Source organism: Opisthocomus hoazin, chromosome 4, assembly GCF_030867145.1.
Source record: "Opisthocomus hoazin isolate bOpiHoa1 chromosome 4, bOpiHoa1.hap1, whole genome shotgun sequence".
In the NCBI taxonomy this organism is placed as follows: domain Eukaryota; kingdom Metazoa; phylum Chordata; class Aves; order Opisthocomiformes; family Opisthocomidae; genus Opisthocomus; species Opisthocomus hoazin.
The window spans coordinates 89,144,213-89,166,176 of record NC_134417.1 but is presented as its reverse complement, the minus strand read 5'-3'; the positions used below and the strand labels follow the sequence as shown (position 1 = coordinate 89,166,176).

The 21,964-nt window shown below is 51.0% G+C and overlaps 1 protein-coding gene across 5 annotated transcripts in view; it reads right to left on the bottom strand.

Moving 5' to 3' along the window:
- Positions 1–21,964, bottom strand: part of LOC104337214 (mitogen-activated protein kinase kinase kinase 3) — a 91,088-nt gene that overhangs the window by 27,083 nt on the left and 42,041 nt on the right. For 4 of the 5 annotated variants that reach the window (XM_075419841.1, XM_075419845.1, XM_075419842.1 and 1 more), the window contains exons 3-7: positions 21,507–21,616; positions 10,834–10,877; positions 9,713–9,812; positions 2,261–2,374; positions 147–258 (exon numbers count right to left, since the gene is read on the bottom strand). In XM_075419841.1, coding sequence (XP_075275956.1) covers positions 147–258; positions 2,261–2,374; positions 9,713–9,812; positions 10,834–10,877; positions 21,507–21,616 — 480 coding nt within the window. The remainder of the gene's footprint in view (positions 1–146; positions 259–2,260; positions 2,375–9,712; positions 9,813–10,833; positions 10,878–21,506; positions 21,617–21,964) is intronic. The other variant, XM_075419844.1, reaches the window with a different exon arrangement.

Here is a 21,964-nt window from a genome sequence, read left to right as displayed (position 1 = left end):
GTGACTGCACCGAGCTACTGGTGGGAGGCTCCAGGGTGGCCACCCACGCTGTAGCAGCTCCAGGGCTGTGTCAGGGAAGGGAAAGTGGCCGGTGGTCCAGCCTGTAGCAGCACAAAACACCCGGCAGAGAGTTGCGCCTCACTGACCTGTGGAATACTTCCGCGTCCTCTCGGAGTCCTTGTACAGGGATCCCATGATATCACCCATGGATCGGGAGATCCTCATTTCGTGCTGTTTACTGTTGTTTGGCTGGAGGAGCTGGTAAGCAGACAAAGGGAATGATCAGACTCTGCCAGAGCCCTTGCAGACGCACCATGGGAAACCCTGTATTTGGCTCCCCATGACCATATTACCCAAGAACCATTACAAAAAAAAAAAAAAAAAAGAAAAAAAAGAGACATGTATGTAATGTAGGGTGATCCAAAAATCACTCACAAACAATTCACATCTGTTATTAAAGTACTCTATCAACTGGAGCTCAATCTTACCTTATTAATGATAAATACTCTGTATTTATCTGACCTCAAAGACTGTTCCTGCACTGTATTATGTCCAGACAGATACCAAGACCGATCCCTGACCTGAACCCATGTTTGCAGTCCCAAAACCAGAGCCTCTCCTCCATCCTCCCCAGCAGCAGCCTAAGCACTGCGGAGGTTCCTCTGTAACAGAGCAGAGGAGCAGAGAGCAGAGGATCAGGCTCTGCTAGGGAAGGCAGATAATCATGGAATCATAGAATGGTGAGGGCTGGAAGGGACCATAAAGATCATCTGGTTCCAGCCCCCCTTGCCATGAGCAGGGACATCTTCCACCAGACCAGGCTGCTCAGAGCTCCATCCAACCTGGCCTTGAACACTGCCAGGGAGGGGGCAACCACAGCTTCTCTGGGAAACTTGTGCAGGGTTTCACGATCCCCATGGTGAAGAATTTCTCCCTAATGTCTAGTCTAAATCTGCCCTCTTTTAGTTTAGAGCCGTTTCCCCTTGTCCTATCAATACACACCCTTGTGAAAAGCCCCTCTGCATCCTCCCTGTAGGCCCCTTCAGGTACTGGCAGCTGCTCTAAGGTCACCCCAGAGCCTTCTCTTCTCCAGGCTGAACAGCCCCCAACTCCCTCAGCCTGTCCTCGTAGGAGAGGTGCTCCAGCCCTCGGATCATCTTCGTGGCCCTCCTCTGGACTCACTTCAACACATAAGGAGGAGAGCAAAGAAATGCATATCCAGTTGGTAACTGAAATGGTAGTGGCCAGGTCTTACTGGGACAATATGCTATAGTGCACTGTGATTTTGTGATAATTTTATGTATGCCCTCAGAACCACATGTTCTTGCATGGTTACATGCTTCAGGGAGAGTTCAACCTACTCCCAAAAGGTACACAGGAATCTGCCTGGCTGCCCTGCTCTCGTTAGTTGACTTGCACGATTGCGATGTTCCTGCAGTCGCTTGGGCAGATCGCCCCATTTCTGCCCAGGGTTTCGGAAACCCCAACTGATGGCTTGGTTTTCCCCCGGGACTCTGGTTCCTGCACCTTTTGAGAGCCTCTCAAAAGGAGTGGAGAAGTTCCAGGAGCTGTGAGCACCAGCGGTAGCATGAGGACAAGCACCACGAATTTCAAGACTCCCAGTCTCTCCAGTGTTTCTAGGAAATGTCAGGAAGAAAGAGTTGCAACATCTGCAGATCCTTTGCTTTACAGCCTGTGCTCGGGGCGGCACGACATGTGCTTTGGCAAGACACTCCGAGCAGGCGAGGTCAAGCTAACAGGCTTAACTGCAAAACCACTGAGCTCAGGAAAAACAAATAAATAAATATGGAAAGAAAAACAAAAAAAAAGGCGCTCCTGCATGAGACTGAAGGATTCTCCAGTTTGCTCTCCCTGGCCTTTACTACCGCAGCACCACATGAAGGGAACGGTCCCCACACCGCACGGCAAGGGTAGAGGCATCACCCTGTACATGGAGGACTGGTGACCGCATCCCTAGGCAGAAAGCACAAGGGGTTCTGCTGGGGTTTCACCTTGTTTGAGGATCAGAACGATATTTAACCTTTCACAGCTTGCAGGAGGAGCTCGAGGGAGCTGAGCTCCGTCTCTGGGCTGCCATCACAGGAGGATTTCCAAGCAGCTGAGCCGGAGCAGAGCTGACCGCCCTCATGACCAGCTTGCCCTCTGCTCTGCGCCGTCAGGAGACTCGTATCCACCCCCCAACACAATAACAAGGCATCTTGCTCCAGACACAAAAGAGCAGAGAACGTGAAGGGCTCACATTCGCTTTCTTTGGAGCGCTCACAAGGATCCGCAGGCTCTTCAGGGAAGGGCTCAGCTCCAACTGTTCCATCGCTTTGTCCAAATCTTCCTGGGATTTCAGCGGGATCAGGAGCTGGAAGGGATTGAACAAACACCGGAGCATGGCAGTGTCACACTTTTGAGTAAACAGAAGCAGCTAGATCCTTGCAGCGAGCAGCCTGGGAATCGGGGGATGAGGGAGGAACCCACGAAGGCAGATGGAAAACAGAGCCCCCGTGCCCTCCAGCTTGCTGAGCTATAACGTTTTCTTCCAAGTCCTCATCTACCAAGGAACAGACGCAAAAAATCACAACAAAAAACATCTGCAAGGAGAGAGCTTAAAGGTCACATCACCAATTCAGCTAGTGGGAAGAGGAGAGGGCTGAGATTAAACCTTCGGCTTGCTGCCGGCTGTTCTAGGGCTGCTCTGATCTTGGAGTCTGTAGGAAAGACCCGCTGCTACCCAGCCCCAAAACAGCCCCACACATTCCTCCTGGGAAGATGGTCATCACAGAATCACAGAATGTTTGGGGTTGGAGGGGACCTCTGTGGGTCACCCAGCCCAACCCTCCTGCCAAAGCAGGGTCACCTACAGCAGGCTGCACAGGACCTTGTCCAGGCGGGTCTTGAATATCTCCAGAGAAGGAGACTCCACAACCTCCCTGGGCAGCCTGTGCCAGGGCTCCGTCACCCTCAGAGAGAAGAAGTTCTTCCTCAAATGCAATGAACAGTGCTCCAGGAAGGCAAGGAGCTGCACCCAGGAATTCACTCTGGTAGATTCTCCACAGCCTTCCCTGCTGCTGCAGCCTGTGTTCCCACACACTGACACAGTGCCCCTTGTGTTTGGGCATTAGGTGAAATCGGGGAACATCTCACAAATAAGAGTCTCTTCCCTTTTGATGTCAGAGATGTGCATTGCCCTCTCTCCACGAACGACTTCTTTGACTCCCAGAAGGACAAATTCAGCTTCTGCTCTTTGTAAGATAAATAGACCAGAGAGCTACCCAGTGCTGTGTCTATCGGGCAGCTAAAGGTCCCGGTGTTTTCCCAGTAAGCAGCAGACTCTTGCCCCTGTATCTCTGGAGAGAATTTGACCCTCCTGGCATCCCTCTGTGGTGTGCCACAACCTGCACAGCTTCCAAAGCCCAACACAGCTGCACTTCAAAGGGGACCTGCGGCCTTCTGCTGCCCTGGGGTAAGATCAGAAACACAACTTTCTGCCCCTCGTTCAGGGACGCTCTGCCTAATCCCATAAAAACCAGTCCTCAGCCTCTGTAGGTCGCCTCGGGCATTAGCACCCAATCCAGCCAACACAGCACATGTTCTACTTGTGCCTGTGCCAAAGCACACAGCAGTTCCACCTACCAAACCGACCGAGTGGCCACAGCTCCCAGTGGGCTTTCACCGGTCTTTCTGGGAGCCACAGCTGCCCAGCACTCCTGAAAAGCAGCTCAGCCCTCTGGGTGATCAGGGTCCACACCACCAGCCACAGTAAACGCACCTCAGCTCAACTGCTCCAGAAGACACTCAAAAGCCGCCTGTGTCTACCTTTTGGATCCCAGGGTGTTGCCAAGGGTTTGGCTGTTGGCCCGTCGGTAAATACACCTCAGACTGTGTGCACTGAGGCTAGGACTTCAGGATGACCAGGTCAAGGGAAAGCTGTGGGCCCTGGCCAACACAGATAAGGTTTCAACTCGGGAAACTGCTACAGTCACCTCCGTCACACAAGGACCACGGTCCGAGCCTGCCAAGCTCCATCTTAGGTGTCCACGTGGCTGCTGTCTCTGCAGTGTGAGCACCTCATCGTTTGGATTGCGTTTCTCCTCCCCTGTGTGACTGGAAGGTTACCTTTCTTCCCCATTTTTCAGACAGAGAACCAAGCCATATGTGGGCCACCTATCCCAGATGTTAAACATCAAGCTTTAATATCATCATCCCACCAAGAGAGCCAAGCTCCTGCAGCTGTGGATACCACGAGGTCCTGAGCTTGTTTAGGCACCCAGCTTTGAGATCCTAAAAGCCAGGTCTGCACAGCTAAGTCAGATGCAACCTGCTATTCTGTAGAGTTTACAGTCCCAAATTAGATACCCAGCACCCCTATAGCTTGCCTGGGAGAGTCAGATATCAAAAAATGGGATTAACGGGTGAGAAAAGGAAGATGCTAACTGTAATTGGTAATTGCTGAGGGAAGACAAGGCCAGTTCTCAAAAGACATTCAAGCAATGAACTCCAGGTTGAGCTAGGAGTGCTCTTCTGGTGTAAGGTATGCAAACATTGTTGAGAAATTTCTACAAAAAAAACAGAAAAAGAGACTGTAGAGCAAAGCATTTAGCACATTCACACAGAAAGAGGGACAATCAGGCTGTGCACCCTTTGTCTGAAAACTATTTCGTTATTAGCCTGGAGAAGGCTGAGAGGGGACCTTATAAATGCCTATAAATATCTCAAGGGTGGGTGTGAGGAGGATGGGGCCAGACTCTTTTCAGTGGTGCCCAGCGACAGGACGAGGGACAACGGGCACAAACTGAAGCAGAGGAAGTTCCGTCTGAACATGAGGAAGAACTTCTTCCCTCTGAGGGTGATGGAGCCCTGGCATAGGCTGCCCAGGGAGGTTGTGGAGTCTCCTTCTCTGGAGATATTCAAGACCCTCCTGGACAAGGTCCTGGGCAGCCTGCTCTGGGTGACCCTGCTTCGGCAGGGGGTTGGACTAGATGACCTACAGAGGTCCCTTCCAACCCCTACCATTCTGTGATTCTGTGATTTGCACATAGGAAAAAGATTCCAAGAGGAACTCTTGAACAAGCCTTGTCCCAGGATATCCTACAGCTGTAGGGACTTGCGTTGTCAACCAAACCAGATGGGGAAGAGTTCCGGAAGATGTCCCCTGCCTCCCGAGCAGGGGACCTAACCAGCTGGGGGTTTTACAGAAACCACTAACACCAGCCTTGTCTGGGCTGGGTCACACAAGCAAGGCTGGAAACAGATTCCCAGTCTGGGACAGGGCTCGGACATGAACGAAAGTACTCATCATGTAGATATCAACTATTGAGGTCTTTCAGTAGGTCCATGGAGTAAATGGTCAGACCACGGTTCATGGTTAAACTTTGGGATCTGAATGAATCACCCGTGGTCAAAGCAGGTGTCAGACACAGACGTTATTGAATACATCTCCCAAATGCTGTGCAGTGGCTCTCAGCCAGTCTGTTTCCTCAAGCAGTAGAGCTTAAAAGGTATTATCTTGGTGCGCTGCTTAGCCCTCCTGAAGTTCACAAGGACTCCAGAGGTGCATCAAGCAGACAAGCCTTCCCTTCTACACTCCCCCAGACAGAAGTGAGAACAGTGGAGAGCTGCTCCCCCTCGTTTCACCACCAAGCAGAGTCTGAACTGTCAGTGTAGTCCCACAGCTCAGCCATCCTCTCACCGAGCTCCTCACAAGTGTTCAGAGTCGCGATCCCTCAGCCGCCGCTGCGAACAGAACGTTCTGCAGGTCACGTCATCTCCCTCCAGTATCACAACACGAACGCGCGCGCGTGCCTGCCTCAGAGGAGCCAAAAACACCAGGCAGAAACTGCCCTCCTGCAAAAAGGACTGGAGCCACTGTTTAGCTTGGCTTTACCGATTACCCACATCTGGCAAGTAAATTTTGCTCCATTTAGCTTCCAGACTGTGGCATCTATGGATATCAGGAACAGATATTTACTAGGCACAAAACTAAATATAGACTCCTGTAGAACCACAGAAGCAGTTGCCAGAGTGCATTTCCAGTAACCGGGTTTGTTCTGTCTACAGGGCGAGCAGCCATGATGAACAGCAAAGCTTACCCTCACAGAAGGTTCACTAAACAGCTTATTAGATTTTCTTCTTGCTTTTAAACAGTATATTCCCCTGGAGCCTAATGTTTTAGCATGGGACTCGGTAGTCAATCCACTGCAGTCTAAGAAAGCGAGTGCAAAGGGTGAGTTTTGACTGACTATAACAATATTGCTAGACCTCACTCCGTAAGACACAGCCGAAAGCCAAAGAATAGCAGGAAACAGTGTTGGGGAAAATTCTGAGAGGTCAATTAGTTCATCTTCCTGCCCAATGCAGGACCAACTGGCATCAACAATTCTCGACAAATGTTTGTTAAATATGCTTTTAAACACCTCTCCTCCCCCCCGCAACGGAGCTTCTACCACTTCCCTGGGCTTTAACTCTCCCGAACCTTCCAAAATGATGCTGAAGGACAGCCTCAAAGGAGACAAGCAAGGGCAGGTCAGCAGCGAACTGGTGGCACCCTGAGGTTCAGTGTTCTGCCAAAGGTCACAAGTTAGTGATGGAGATCACAGAATCATAAAATCATTAAGGTTGGAAAAGACCTCTAACATCATCAAGTCCAACCGTCAACCCAACACCACCATGCCTGCTAAACCGTGTCCCAAAGTGCCACATCTACAAGTTTTTTGAACACCTCCAGGGATGGTGACTCAACCACTTCCCTGGGCAGCCTGTTCCAATGCCTGACGACTCTCGCAGGAAAGAAATTTTTCCTAATATCCAATCTAAACCTCCCCTGACGCAACTTGAGGCCATTGCCTCTTGTCCTATTGCTAGTTACTTGGGAGAGGAGACCAACGCTCGCCTCACTACAACCTCCTTTCAGGTAGTGGTAGACAGCAAGAAGGTCTCCCCTCAGCCACCTGTTTAGTCTGGAGAAGATGAGGCTGAGGGAAGACCTTGTTCCTCTCTACCACTACCTGAAAGGAGGTTGTAGTGAGGTGGGTGTTGGTCTCCTTGGACAAACGACAAAGTAAAACTTAGCTGCCCCTGGAGCAGCTGTTCAGCAGCGCATACAGATCAAATCCTGACAGAGCATTTGCTGCAGAAGCCAGTCTTTTGACCCATAACACAGCCAGCTGTCTAACAAACACCACTGCATGCTGTCCCTGGCCAGGCAAGATTTTGCTGTCCCACTCATCAGAAAGATGAGCCCAGCCTAGAACTAACAAGAAGACGTGCCCCGTGTGGTACACCCATGGCCAGGCCCTGCTCTTATCTGTACCGGTCCAAGCCCGCTGATTCCATGGTCCCACCAGGATGTGATTCATGCGTGCCCCTGCTCCACCCAGCTGGCATGCCCATCTCGCTGCTCTTGACTTCGGGACTCCTGCTTCACCAGGACAGGGACTGACATTTAAGAGAGATTTTGCAGGGGCCTGTTGACCTCAGTGTAATTCTGGTCTACAAGGTGCTACTGCAAGAAAAACATCTGATGGCAACAAAGAATTACTGCACAGTTCCCTCTGAGCATGAAGCAAGGGTAAAATATTGAATTGTAATGAGTCTGTGGTCAGGCTACCTCTGGGACTTGCAGTCATGAGAGTCAAAAACCTGAGCCAGAACATGGTAAGAGCCAGACGCTGGGGTGTCACCACATGGACATGAAGATATCCCCCCAAAGGTCGCTTTTGACTGTTCATAGTGTTTCCACAATAACGGCATTGAATCACCACTGCTCAAAGCTCCTGCAAAGGTGCGGATTCTCACAAGGGGGATTTTTTATGTATAGAAAAACAAAACACTGAAGGTCCTCCTCAACCCTAAGAAGTTCAGAGTCCCCAAAAGCCTGCTCGTGGTCCTGCTACATGCTGTGCACGTGCCCAGGAATGCAGTCTCTGACATGGGATAAAATGTATTATTTAAGCTTCTGTTTGCTATTGTTGGTAAAAAATTCCTCTTCCAGTGGAAAGAAACCTGGAGTGAAATGAGTCATTCCTGGAGAATTCAATGGCAGGCTTTTCCCGGGAGGGCTGTCAGAGAATGCCCAAGATTAGAAACCTGACTGCATACAAAGCCAAAACCCAGCGGACACTTCGGTATCATGAGGTACCTATTATAAAAGAATAGCAACTTTTTTTGTGGATCAAATCTCCATTGAAACAGAAGGGAGAAAAAAAAGAAAAAAGAAAGAAAAAAGGAAAAAGAGAAAGCTTTCTTCACGACCTCCTTCTCCATTCATACTTTAACGAAAGGCTGTTAGTCATTTCTAATTAATGCTTGAACAAGCAAGCTGTCAGGACGGATCCAAAAGGATTTCTGTCTCAAAGCCCACCTGTTTGTCATCTGGCCCTCTCATCCTTCCCAAAGCCAAACCCAGCTCAAGTGTCCAGTGGCTCCAGCTGCCTGCCCAGCTCACGGCAAGACACCTCACAAGAAAACACCAAGCACCCCAAAACAGATGCCAAGGATTTCCCCTTCTAGGTCAAGGCCCTCATCAGCACTCTCCTTTCAGACAGAGCTGAGCTCAAAGAACAAGCTGGAAAAGCACAGTGGCCTCTGTTATGAGGAAGGTGAGAGCAGAAAGGTCGTCAAGCCTTAAAACACCAAGGATCACAGAGGGAGGGTATGTTGGCTGCTTGTAGGTGGCCACAGCACCTGCTAGAGGAACCTACAGTGATGCACATTTCACTGCAGACCCCACCACAAGAACACGCACGTGGTTCTGGGGTTTGGGGCTGAAACAAAGGCAGGGCTAGATAAAAGCACGCTGTGTTAGCAGCACTGTCCCTCGCGCTCTGGACTTCACCGTGCTCCTGCGACTGCCCCCAAGACGGAAAAGCTTCGCGTCCGAGCCAAACACGCAGCAGCCTACAGTCACTTCGTGCGGGTCTCCGGAAAGCCGTCTGGTCTCAGCCGCTCTCCTCTCCGCCCTGTGTGTGCTCTCACCAGACAGCCATGCTCTGGAAGCTGGACCTGCTGCCCCAAGGGTCTTAACTGGAAAACACCTACTGCTGCTGACTGTGCAGCTGAACTGCCAACGTCTCACAGAATCACAGAATGGTCGGGGTTGGAAGGGACCTCTGTGGGTCACCCAGTCCAACCCCCCTGCCGAAGCAGGGTCACCTACAGCAGGCTGCACAGGACCTTGTCCAGGTGGGTCTTGAATATCTCCAGAGAAGGAGACTCCACAACCTCCCTGGGCAGCCTGTTCCAGGGCTCCGTCACCCTCAGAGGGAAGAAGTTCTTCCTCATGTTCAGACAGAACTTCCTCTGCTTCAGTTTGTGCCCATTGCCCCTTGTCCTGTCGCTGGGCACCACTGAAAAGAGTCTGGCCCCATCCTCCTGACACCCACCCTTCAGATATTTAGAAGCATTTAGAAGTTCCCCTCGTAGCCTTCTCTGCTTCAGGGTGAACAAGCCCAGCTCCCTCAGCCTCTCCTCGTAGGAGAGATGCTCCAGTCCCCTCATCATCCTCGTAGCCCTCCGCTACGAATCCAGCTGAGCTGTGTCCAAACAACTCTTGTACGCTCACTAGCTGGGAACCACAAAATAAGATCGTATTTCTTCACATCCAAGTACAACACCAAATTAGGGCCTTAAGAACAAACCACTGCTCAATTCTGAAGTGCATGCCCTAACCTCCCCCCCCCCTTAACATTAAGAAGAAGAGTACCTCATTGTTCACACAGACCAAGTCCATCGTCTGTCCAAAAGCATCCGTGACCTTCTGCACCACTTCTTTGAATCTGACTGGTCTTGGAAACTGGATAATCCTGTATACACAAACAAATGCAGTAATAGTCGCGGTTTAGTAGAAGCACACTGGAATTTGGAGTTTGGCTGACAATTCAGAAGAAAGGACCTGTGTTCTTCTGTCACGAAGCATAAAGCCTGCTTCTTGCTTTTAGACTCATCAAAATGCTGCTTGTCTGCTGTGCCCAGGAGCGGACTCGACCTACCCTGCAAAACCATCTACCAAAAACCCTAGTGCAGCTCCTCTGATCCTCCCTGTGAGATACAGGTGGAAAAGAAGGTCCAGCAGCCCCTCACTGCAGAAGGCCCAGGATCAGGCACTGGTCAATGATTTACCATCTCCGTTTTCAGCAAGTGGCTCTTAATAGGGAGGAGGGACGGAAGAGGGAATGACATGGTCTGGCATCCTGTGACTGTCCTGTACTATCGCATGCAGCAGCTCTATAGGGACACACCAGCGGGTACAGTCTAGCCCTATGGTAACATTCCATGCATTTTCCTTGGCTTTAACACGCAACTTGGACCATCAGCCTGCGATTCCCAGCCCTGTGTCCTGCCCCGCCGCAGTCACCGAGCACCAAGCAGAGGTGATTCCATGAAAATGTCAAGCAAGGAAGGGCGGGCAAGCTTTAACTCCCAGCTCTATTTTTATGGGACCCTTGCCCAAAATCTGGTTATCTTAAGTAAGTGTCATAGGCTGCTAATCAAAGGACGCATTTCTGTAGAGCTGCAGCTCAGCTGTGGTTCAGCAGAGCTCAAGAATTAAGAAGAGAAAAGGCTCCAAGTGTGCACCCTGCGTCCCTGGTAAGAGGCATTTAATGACTTCCAGCTTGGAAGCACTTTGCCTGCGTGCAGATCCCAAGGGGTACTTGTGGCAAACGGGATGATGAGGCAAGGCTCTCGCATATAAAACTGTAGTTGATTTTAGGGGAATGAATCCTGCTGTGAGCTCATCTGCAGCTGGCTGAAGTCAGCAGGACAGTGTTGGGTAAAAGGGGTAATTTGTCCCTGTACACGTGGGGGATTGGGTTGGGTACGTACCTTTTCTCTCCTTCATATTCAAACTTGATCCTGACATTTCGCTGCTGAAAGAAAAAGCAGAAAGTGGTTAGGCCCCAAACTGAGCCCCAGACTGACTCGCTGATCCACAGCTGAGGGCAGCTCTCGGGGAGACTCCCCTCCACACTGCTGACGAATGTGCTTGTCAAAAAATGATGTCTTCTGTAAACAAGAGGACACTCAGTCGTCTGTGTAACACTTAGTTTTCATCAAATGCATTAATAAAAGGGGAAAATTGTGAATGCTCTGAACTCTGCTGGGAACAAGACACTATTATCAAAGAGGCAAACATGTTAAGTGTCCGATGTCTGTCCATCCTCAGTGTTTCCCATGGTTTCACCCCAGCACTCTTCTGTTAGAAGCCCAGAAAGCAAAGCTCAGAGGATGTTTAATAGAACACAGAAATATTTGGGGCAAAGAAATAAGAGGTAAAAGCAAGCATCCTACAATGAAAGCAGAGAGAGAGTCTTGGATTTGAAAAGCCAACGGTGCTGAGGTGGTGGTGGAGGTGGCTGTTATTTTGCTAGGACCTACAAAACGCAACGTCTATCAGGCATCACTACACTACACGCAGTAAATGCCCAGCCTGCACTGACCCGTCACTCACCTCAAGAGAAATCATTAAATTTGCCCAAAGAAGAGCCATCAGAGTCACGGGCAGACGGGGCACGCAGCTGTGCAGGCACTAGCAAAAGCCACTTCTCCCATCCTGTATTTGTGCACATTTAGCAGCGACCGAGACCACAAGGAGCCTTTTCACTCATTCAGCTTCTCAGACCGAGCCTGGGCCAAGCATCCCTCTAGCATCCCTTGGCTCATGCCAGGACTTTCCGATGGTCTCCAAGGCAGATGAAAACCCTCTTTACTTCCCAGACCAGGTTTAGTCACCCCAGCTGACCAGGGCTCTGCCCCCCCACAAGCCTCCTCAAATAGTGATTTTCTTCCCATGGAGAAAAATAAAAACCACACTTGCCACCTCCCTGCAAGGTCTAAGGCCAGGGAGAGCTCGGTCCCGCACCTCACCGGGACAATCCCCGAACGGGTGGGTGACAGCCCTTCCTGAGCACGGGCCTTATCTCTGTCCCGGCATTGCCAACGCGTGAAGGCACATTTTCCATCCTCTCCGAGGCAAAGCAGAGCCACAGCGAAACAGCTTTGTCTCTCACGAGGAAAATGAGCTGGAGGGGCGTCCTTCGGGTTATTTTTAACCTGACAGCCCCTCGAGTTCTGCAAACACCCACCGAAGTTCAGGAAGTTGAGGCTGGAGGCGATTTGTTTAAAAAAAACCCCAACAGATTCAGGGTAAGACGCTGGAACATTCAAAACGCATCCTTTTCCGCTCTGCTCGTGGCGTTCGCTGCGTTTCCAGACAGACCGGGAAGAACCAGTGCTGGGCCAGTCACCAAACGGGGCACTCCAGCAGCGTTACAGGCTTGTGCTAAACAGGCACTTACATCACCCCGGTGTCCACAGCCAGCTCGCCAGACCCACAACGCTTGGACAGATTCCAGGTTCGCTTCTAGAACCAGGCCCAACTCATAAAAATACCAACCTAAACCAGTCCAGAACTCAAAAGGAGCAGAGATGACCATAACCGACCTAGCGCTGAAGGGCCAAATTGTTCTCGAGAGACAGGCACACACGGGTGGGATTGCCACCTCGGATTGTCTCTGCTGGAAAAGAAAAAAGGTAGGGGATCTAAAATGCCAGTTTTTATTTGCATGTGCCTTTCGGAACAGGACCTGGCTGGTTCACCCCTCCTGGATGCCGGGAGTAAATCAGCCGGCGTGGGTTCACTGCATGTTGCTCCGCAAAGCCCTTCTCTAAAGCAAGAGAAAAAAAAAACCTCAGGGCAAGGAACTTTCGAGGTTTCTCCGTACAAAGGAGCAGGACGTGTAAAGGGAAAAGCTCACGCAGCTCCAGCCTCGCCGCAGGAAACCTTTCAAAACACAGGTTTCACTTTCAGCGCGGCCCCGAGCGCCGCACCGAGCCCGCGCTGCCCGTTTACGCTGAGCAACACCAATTTCGCAGAGAAGTAAGTTTTGGAAAACAGCTTGCTGCTGGAAAATGTCAAAACACTCACATAAACCTCCAGAGAGAGAAGAAAATGGGGGAGGAAGCCACGACCCTGCTGCATCCTTTTCTTCTACATCAAAACCAGGGCTGATGTGCTATGGCCCAAAGCCAACCGCAGCAAGCCAGCTGCGTCTGAGCGGAGCAACCACCGCGCCGGCTGCAAAAACCCACTTCGGTTGTTAATTACATCGCTCTTTACTCTTTTTGCTGATATAAACCCCGCTAACCTCCTGCCTCCCTCGGAGAAACTGAGACCTTAAACTCACCAACATTTGGAAGAGGGAGAAATATATACATCCATAGCCTGAGAAGCTGCTTAGTTTTATTTTGCAATCTTCCCTTGGCTCGCTCGCGTTTTTGACCTACAGCTAAAGCTGAATTCATCACTGCTATCGGCAACAAATATTTTTCTTCCTATCAAAAAAAGTGTGCAGTGCCCGAGGCGCTGGGAAATCCCGGGGGGATGCAAAAGCCCTTCCTCAACGCCAGAGCGGGCTGTGATTTCTTACACCCATGGAAATCTGGTTTGGAGCAACCGGTTTGAGATTAGCCAGGGAGCCTGGGGCACTGCCAACTGCTGGAGCAACCTCTCACGCGAGTTTGCTCCCTCCTCCCCGTCTCAAACGTGTGACCAAGGGGAAGGCAGGATCAGCATCTTCTCCGCAAGGACCTCAGCGCAGCGCGCAAACGCTCAGGGCAGGTCACGGAAGAGGTGCGGGTGGTGGAGGCTGCCGGCTCCTACTCGCTTTTGTAATTCGGTGAGGAACGAAGACAACAGTGGAGACTCCTTGTGCAATCCACGCTGTGCTATTTACCCTTCCCTGCCATCAGATGGCAAATGAGGTTCGTGGAAGCCGTGCTCTCCCCACCATCAACAGGCCATCAGCTGGTGCAGAACAAGCTGAAACATCCAAGCAGGGCGGGTGTTAAATATGGTGGAGGAGAGGGGTAAGGCCGTGCCACGAGGCGCCAGCCTTCAAGGCTGAGCTCTGGCAGAGTATTTCACTGACGGCTTCACGGAGCGCTGCGAAAGCTGAGGCAGTAATGGAGCAAGCAGAAGAAACTGAGGCACGAGGTGCTTTTCCTAAGGGCTTGAAGAAAAAGCCCAGCTTAGGGAAGGGAATTCTCTGAGGAAATCTCACTGCAGCCTTCCAATATATAAAAGGGGCTTTATAAGATGGAGAGAGACTTTTTCCAGGTCCTGTAGAGACAGGATAACAGGCAACAGCTTTAAACTCCAACAGGCTAGATTTAGATTGGATATAAGGAAGAAATTTTCTATGAGGTTGGTGGGACACTGGCACAGGTTGATCAGAGAAGCTGTGGGTGCTCCACCACTGGCAGTGTTCAAGGCCAGGCTGGACAGAGCTTTGGGCAACCTGGTCTAGTGGAAGGTGTCCCTGCCCATGGCAGGGGGTTGGACTGGATGATCTTTAAAAGTCTCTTCTACCCCAAACCACTCTGTAAGTCATTCTATGAAGCAGAGTGGCAGAGCCAAGCACAAAATATCAGTGTCTGAGCTCCTGGTTTGTACGTACTGAGCAGCTTTCCCTCTCCACGCGCATTTCCGTACGACGGGGCACGAAGGAGCCCACGTCTCGGCTGGCGCCTGCCGACCCTGCTGGGACACAAACAAAATCAGCGACAACCCTGACAGGAAATACCACAGCAATTCCCTTCGTCTCAGGAATTATTTCTTCTCCGAGATACTTGCACCGGCATTTCCTCCAGCCCCACTAACAAATGGTATTTTACTCTTTCTTGCCATCCACCTCGGAAAGGAAAAAGCAAAGCCACCGCAGTGGCCACAAACCCATCACCAACTTTCCAGGCTTTCCTTGAGATATTTTTAGCTCCTTCCTCAAAACTTCTAACTTCACGACAAGAGAAGGCCGCAAATGCCGAGCTGCAGAGGAAGCACTGACGGGAACCAGGGGGGGAAAAGGGGGCAACGGCTTCTGCCCTCCTGGCTGGGGACCGTGCACCCCGGCTGGCTCCGCCAAGCCCAGCCCCCGGAGCTGGAGCAAGCCGCCCCACGCGCTGGTTTAGATTAAGGAAAACGTCGGAAAAAAATGGAAAAAGTGTTTCCAAACGAGGTGAATCATGATCTTCTACAGAGATCCCTGAAGAGCTGACTGCTGTTTGTAATAAAAGCACACACGGAGAGCAGGAAAACACGCGGTTTTAGGCCTAAAATGGAAGCGGCTTCGGAGGAGCAGAAGGTGCTGAGCACCCTCGCTGCTGAACGCCCAGCGGTCGACCAGCCCCGGGGCGCGAGCCCAGCTGAGCGGTGCCGTGCCTGCGGAGAAGGGCGGCCGCCGGCACAGGGGCCCTCTCGCTGCATCGCCTCGATGGCACCGCAGGCAGGGACCCGGCGGAGGAGACAGCCCCGCTCCTCCGCGTCTGCCCGTGCGCTGGCGTGGCACCGAGAGCTGGAGCACCCCAAACTGCCGTGCTGCAAACTCCCGGACCAGCACCAAGCTCAAAGTCTCCCCCGTCATAGAATCACAGGATCATTAAGGTTGGAATAGACCTCTAAGCTCATCAAGTCCAACCGTCACCCCAACACCCCCATGCCTGCTCAACCATGTCCCAACGTGCCGCATCTACACGTTTTCTGAACACCTCCAGGGATGGTGACTCCATCACATCACTGTGTCCTCTCCTCCTCCCAACCTCAGCTGCCATCAGAAACAGCATTCTGGTGGGGTCCGACCTCTGTGGCTTGTTTTTATAGCTGCTCTTGTCAAACCTAACCAGAGGATAGCTTTGTCCACGTCAAGACACCACGGGGACAGTGCCTTTGGATCACTCCTTCCACCCAAATCCGTGGTTGCCTCACAAACCACCTGGAATAAAGCCTCTGAATCCAGCATTAACCCTCCTGAGGTCAAGAAAGGCAGGAAAAATCATCACAAGGGGCCTCCTCCTCCCTTCAGTGCTGCTTGAAGAGGGGCTCCTTCCAGCCTTGCTCTCACCCACCCACAAGACCTTGGACACCTACTTTGCCTCAGTTTCCCCCCTCTGGGTAAAACAGGGGCAATGAGAGGAGACCCATTTCTGCACGCTGGAGTGTAAAACCAGGGATTATTTTCACTTCTCTCATTTTCTACTCCTTGCCTCAGGAAAGAATGAGAAAACCCCGCTGAGCGGTGCAGCGTTCAAACGCTCAGGCTCTGCTTACTCCTTTGTACAAAGCCACAAAGCGGTGGGATTTCTCCTCAACTTCTGGCTTCGGCCAGGAGAAATCAGCAGGGCCAGGCCGAGGGGGCTTCTGCCCCTCCCCGACACGCACGTTGTTTGCATTAGTCCTGTGCTCGCCCCTGCTTCTAGCAACGGGACGTTCGTTACAAGCCAGACAGCTGGAGCGCGGCCCTGAACCGCAATAGGAGATGACTAATCCGCGTCATTAGGAATTATCGGCACAGAACCCCCACGCGCGCCGGGTTCTTCAGCGATCAGACAGAAAGGGGTTTGTCTGGGATTGCCCCCTTCTCCTCTCGGGGGAAGGGGGAGGAGGGGGGAAGCTGTGAGATATCCTGGTCCCCCTGGATCCTTACAGCTCTTCTCCTCCGAAAAAGCATGCCCAGCACGTGAGCAGCTCAGAGGCCAGTGGAAAGATGATGTCTAGAGGGTTCACTGCTCCCTGTTACAGATATTGTTGGTTTATACAGCAGCAGAAGTCACAGGCTTCAAAATGTTTATCCAAAGCCACCTACCTAGCAGGGAACAGCTTTTTTCCAGCTGGATTTCTCCCTGGTATTACCCTCTTGGCCCCCAAGTCAGCCATCTCCAGCCAAGCCCTTCCCAGCCGGTGCTGCTCCCCTCTTGGTCCGTCACTTCTGCCCCCCAGGCGGGGCAATCCCTGCAGGTCTCCTCACAGAGACTCCCATCTTCAGGGTGGTATTTACGGACCCCCACCATGTTCCCCAATGGTAACACAGAGGTGATAAAGCCAAACTCCTTTTAGGCTACTGGCAGACCTACAGAGAGCCCTAGAACATAAGTTGTATTTTATCCTAGTTACAAGCAAGCCTTGTCCTATGTCCAACTTGCCAAAGGAGAGTCCAGAGGTAATTTGCTAAAAGAACAACTTTTAGGTCAGTCTGACATTTGTTGTGCATGGGAAAACGTTCCTCACAAATATTGGACTTCATTGCCGTCGGAGAACTTGCAATCAGACTTAACGCGGCAGAGGAATTGCTAGCTGTCGCCGGCTGTGACAGAGGCCCACACCAGTGCCTTGTCACCAGACCGAAGCGCAGCACTGACACCCAGCTTCATCCCAAGGGTCGCCAAGCGCTATTTATATAAATAAATGGATGTGCACATAAATAGGCATATGTAAAATAAATGCTAATATAATTGCTCCCTTCTCCTCTATGCTTTTGTTTGGGATTTCTAATTCTTTGCGCTTTCCCTTCTTATCCCACTCATCATTCTCCTTACTGATCACCACGCAGATCTTTATTCTGCTTTCTCCTCCTTCCCCTCTTCAGAGCCACTGCTATAAACAAACTCCCCTGCTCAGTCCAGGAGAGGGCCTGGAAGGACTCCTCCCAGCCACGCCAGAGGATGCACGAGGAACAACGGAGCGATAAAAGGACTAATGGAGCAGTAACAGTGCAGAGGATGCACTAGGAATAACATCAAGATGATGCCTCTGTTCCCAAAGAACGGCTCTGTTTTAAAGATCATGACTCACGCGCAGAAGGAAAAGGGCGTCCAGCTCCATCCCTCTAGCCTGTTTCCTCACAAGGCAGCGGAACACAGTGGCCGACACACTGACCAGGGCTTGGGGGATGCAAGCTCAGGCATCACATAATCACAGAATCACAGAATGGTAGGGGTTGGAAGGGACCTCTGTTGGTCACCCAGTCCAACCCCCCTGCCAAAACAGGGTCACCTACAGCAGGCTGCACAGGACCTTGTCCAGGCGGGTCTTGAATATCTCCAGAGAAGGAGACTCCACAACCTCCCTGGGCAGCCTGTTCCAGGGCTCCGTCACCCTCAGAGTGAAGAAGTTCTTCCTCATGTTCAGCTGGAACTTCCTGTGCCTCAGTTTGTGCCCATTGCCCCTTGTCCTGTCACTGGGCACCACTGAAAAGAGCTTGGCCCCATCCTCCTGACACCCACCTTTGAGATATTTATAAGCATATATTAGGTCCCCTAGCAGCCTTCTCTTCTCCAGGCTAAAGAAGCCCAGCTCCCTCAGCCTCTCCTCGTAGGGGAGATGCTCCAGTCCCCTCACCATCCTCGTAGCCCTCCGCTGGACTCTCTCCAGTAGCTCCTCATCTTTCTTGAAGTGGGGAGCCCAGAACTGGACACAGTACTCCAGATGGGGCCTCACTAGGGCAGTGTAGAGGGGAAGGAGAACATCCCTCGACCTACTGGCCACACTCCCCTTGATGCACCCCAGGATCCCACTGGCCTTCTTGGCAGCCAGGGCACACTGCTGGCTCATGGTCAACCTGTCGTCCACCAGGACACCTAGATCCCTCTCCGCAGAGCTGCTCTCCAGCAGGTCCACCCCAAGCCTGTACTGGTGCATGGGGTTGTTCCTCCCCAGGTGCAGGACCTTGCACTTGCCCTTGTTGAACCTCATCAGGTTCCTCTCTGCCCAACTCTCCAGCCTGCCATCAACATCTGCCAGCCGCTGGGGCAACCTAAGGGAGGAAACTCAGCCACACCGCGTGTCCAGTGTCGCCATTCTCATCTCCAGCTTGGTCTGCCACGAGGCGTTAGACAGCCAGAAACTGAGCCTCAGTCCTAAACTCGTTTGTAAGAAAAGCAAACTAAAAAAAGAAAGAAAAAAAAAATTTTACGCAATTTGCCAAAGGAGAAGTTCATTTCATAGAACGATCTGCAGCAAAACCGTCAGAGTTCTCGAGAAGAAATATAGTGCCACACACGTCACCACAGACTACGTTCTTGTGTGGCCCAGGCCTAGCAGGAATACCGTGTGGCAGGCTCCAAATCCCATCTTCTGTCAAGGGAGCAGCGAGGAACCCCTCCAGGAGACAGGGATGAGATAGCACATCAGTTGTGCTTCTCTGCGGACCAAAAAACTGCTGCAAGCCACAAAGGGACAGGCTAGTTAGTCAACACATTCTTGTTTAAACTGTTTTTCAGTGGAAATTTGGAACACTGACGAAAGGATTCCCATGCTCAGAAAAGCATTTTTCCACAGAAAAAAATTATATTTTTTTGTTTAAGTAAGTCCAACAACTGAACGTCCAGCCCCAAGTACTTCAACGTGAGCATCCTGCTGCAGGGCCTTAGAAGAGACACCTACAAGGAGATTCCCAAGAGGAAAACTTAGCATCTAAATGCCCCGTGCCTCACTCTCCCTCTCCAAGAAGGGAGACTGTGCAATGCACCCTTCAGCCCGACCAGTCAACCTGATCACAGGAAAGAAAAATAAGGAAAAAAAAAAGGCAATGCTAAGTACCAAAGGAACAACGAATCACGGGCACAACAAGAGCGTTTCTAAAGCAATCTGCCCCCCCCCCATATCAATTTCTGTGTTAAAAAATAAGGAAAAAAACCCTAGAAGTGATGCAAACAAGTCGATTAGAAGTTTCTGAGCTGCCAATGTGAACCAAGTCCCCGCTAATTCCCTGTTTTGGCCACTCCCCACCTCGCAGACCAGACTCCCGGCGTCCCGCGAGCCAGACTTGTTCCAGCCACTCCAATTTAGTGAAGCAACAGCTCAAGCCAGTCCAACGCCCTTCATCCCGTGGGGCCCGTCGGTCCGAACCCTCAGCCCCGGCTGCGCGAGGGGCGCGGGACGCTGACTGCTCGCGCCTCCTCCATCAGAGAGCTCTGAGCAACTGCAAGCACGCAGCTACGGCTGCTCCGCTTAGGGAGAAAACGAAGAACCCGCAAAGGAGGCAATGTTTTTCCAAGCATCGGTGCTGTAATTGGGAAGAGCAGTTTGATTCCTCCTATAATAGAACTCAACGCAAATGGCCGCCAACAATTCTGAAGCTGACATCAGAGCACAACACAGCTCTGTTTGTGATTTAGAAAGGAAGATACAGAGTGGATGGGCTGTGGATACGAACTTGACTGCAAGGCTTCAACTTTATGAAACTTTTGTAGATAAGAATTCAGTCACTGAAAACTACTAATTTTCTTATTTTTGACTAAATATCTGGTTGACTGTGTGTCTGCAGCATTTACGGCAACAGCTTTCAAAAATGACAGCAGGGATTTTCCCCTATTGTGAGAAAATAACTATGTTATTTAAGAAAAGTCTAAAAAAGCTTTGCTAACCCGAAAGCATCCCGAGACAGCTTGGTGTGGTCCCCACCCATCAACTTGCAGAAAACACTGCCCTCGGAGCCACCCCAAGCTGCGCTGGATTGCCTGCTTCGCCTGCAGCTGCAGAGACCCAGCTCTGAATTTCTCCGGTCAGTTTTGTAAACATCTTGGACTCCTTTCAGCATGAGCTGAACACAAACGCAGTGATTCAACCGGGACAGCTGCTACCGCCAGGACACACTTTGGAACAGACCTGCTACGGGCGCGCGTGTTTTCGGCTGCGTGCGTCTAGGCAGCCTAGAGGGGTTCGGGAAAGGATTTTCCCCTCTGCATCCAGAGCTCTTTGTTAGTAGCACACGTTCCATTAAAATACGCATGGTGACAATAAATGACGATTTGTTTCCTTCCTTGCTAGGCATTCAGCAATGGCAAAGCTGATTGCAGGTTTATTCTAAGCCACGACACTAGCAGTGGAATTCCCAGTGGATTTGCTCGCATGCTTCCCCAGCAGCTTCCCGGTCCTCTTAATTATTTTTTCCCTTCTTTTTTTCCTGCTATTTTGACAACTGAATTCTTTCTTCACAACTTTCACGTTTGCATAAAATTTGTTCTATACGCAAACAGACTATTAAATGCACTTCAGCTATCATATCCATGCCAGCTCATAATTTCTGACATTGCTCGAGGGACAACGTTTTTACTCACCAAGTCAACCCTGAATGCACCACAGGGCCAAAATGTTTTCTTTTAGGAGCATAAACACCAGTAATTAAGAGTTAACCACTTTTATATAAGAATGACATGATTCCTCCCAAAAGAGCCTGGGTGTCTCCAGCTCAAAGTTGGCAATCTGTCTGTCAAGTATCTGCAGTAAAATGTCCACAGGATAAATATTGTATTTCATCCACGCTGTCAATAGAAAACATTTGACTAACCCACGCCTTAAAGCTGCACAGCCTGTAACAAGTTCTACTACTTCCAACACTCAGCAAGAGAAAGAAGTGCCTTGCGGTGGAATTTGAGATTTAAAACCAGTTTCAGGCTCTGTTGCTGTATTTGTGAATGATTCGGGGTACCACTCTGCTCTTCCATCATTCCTCTGGGATACAAGGATGCCTGTACCTTCTCAGCTCTTCAGCAAGAGGTCCTAAAGCTTGTGCCTCCACAAAATTACGATCGTTCTGACGTGCTGAGCTCCTACAGCACTTGTTAACTTCGGTGCTAACATTTAAACTCAGCTCTCTGCAGCATGGCAAGCGCCACGTCCACCTCTGGTCTACTGGAGTGTGGGGTGCACTCAAGCAACACCTTACCTGTTTGCTGGAGTGGATGCTGCTTTTATTCCTGTTGTTGTCCAGCAGCCCCCCACATTTGCCCAACGCTGCCAAATCCTTCATAATAGAGTTCAGAGCTTCTTCTTCATCTGCAAAAGAAGGAGAGGCAACTGAAGTGTGGAAGGCAACCTCGCCCCGAGAAGTGCAGAGTGAAAATACAGCATTGCAAATACAATCTTTCAACCCAAACAGGTCAAAAGACACCATGTCCAGCCTTGCTATCAAGGGAGGCATCCAACGGCCACACCGCAGGCTGTCCCAGCGCACCGAGCCTTGGAAATACAGGTTTCTTCATCACAGCAGAGACAGTTCCTCAGAAAAGCCAGTGGCTGAGTGCGGGTGGCCACTGCTCCTCCAGCTCACAGCCCATGTCTGCTGCCTGTGGGACCCTTTAGAGAAGGACCCACAGGCCAGAGGCACTGTCCAGGGCCTGGATC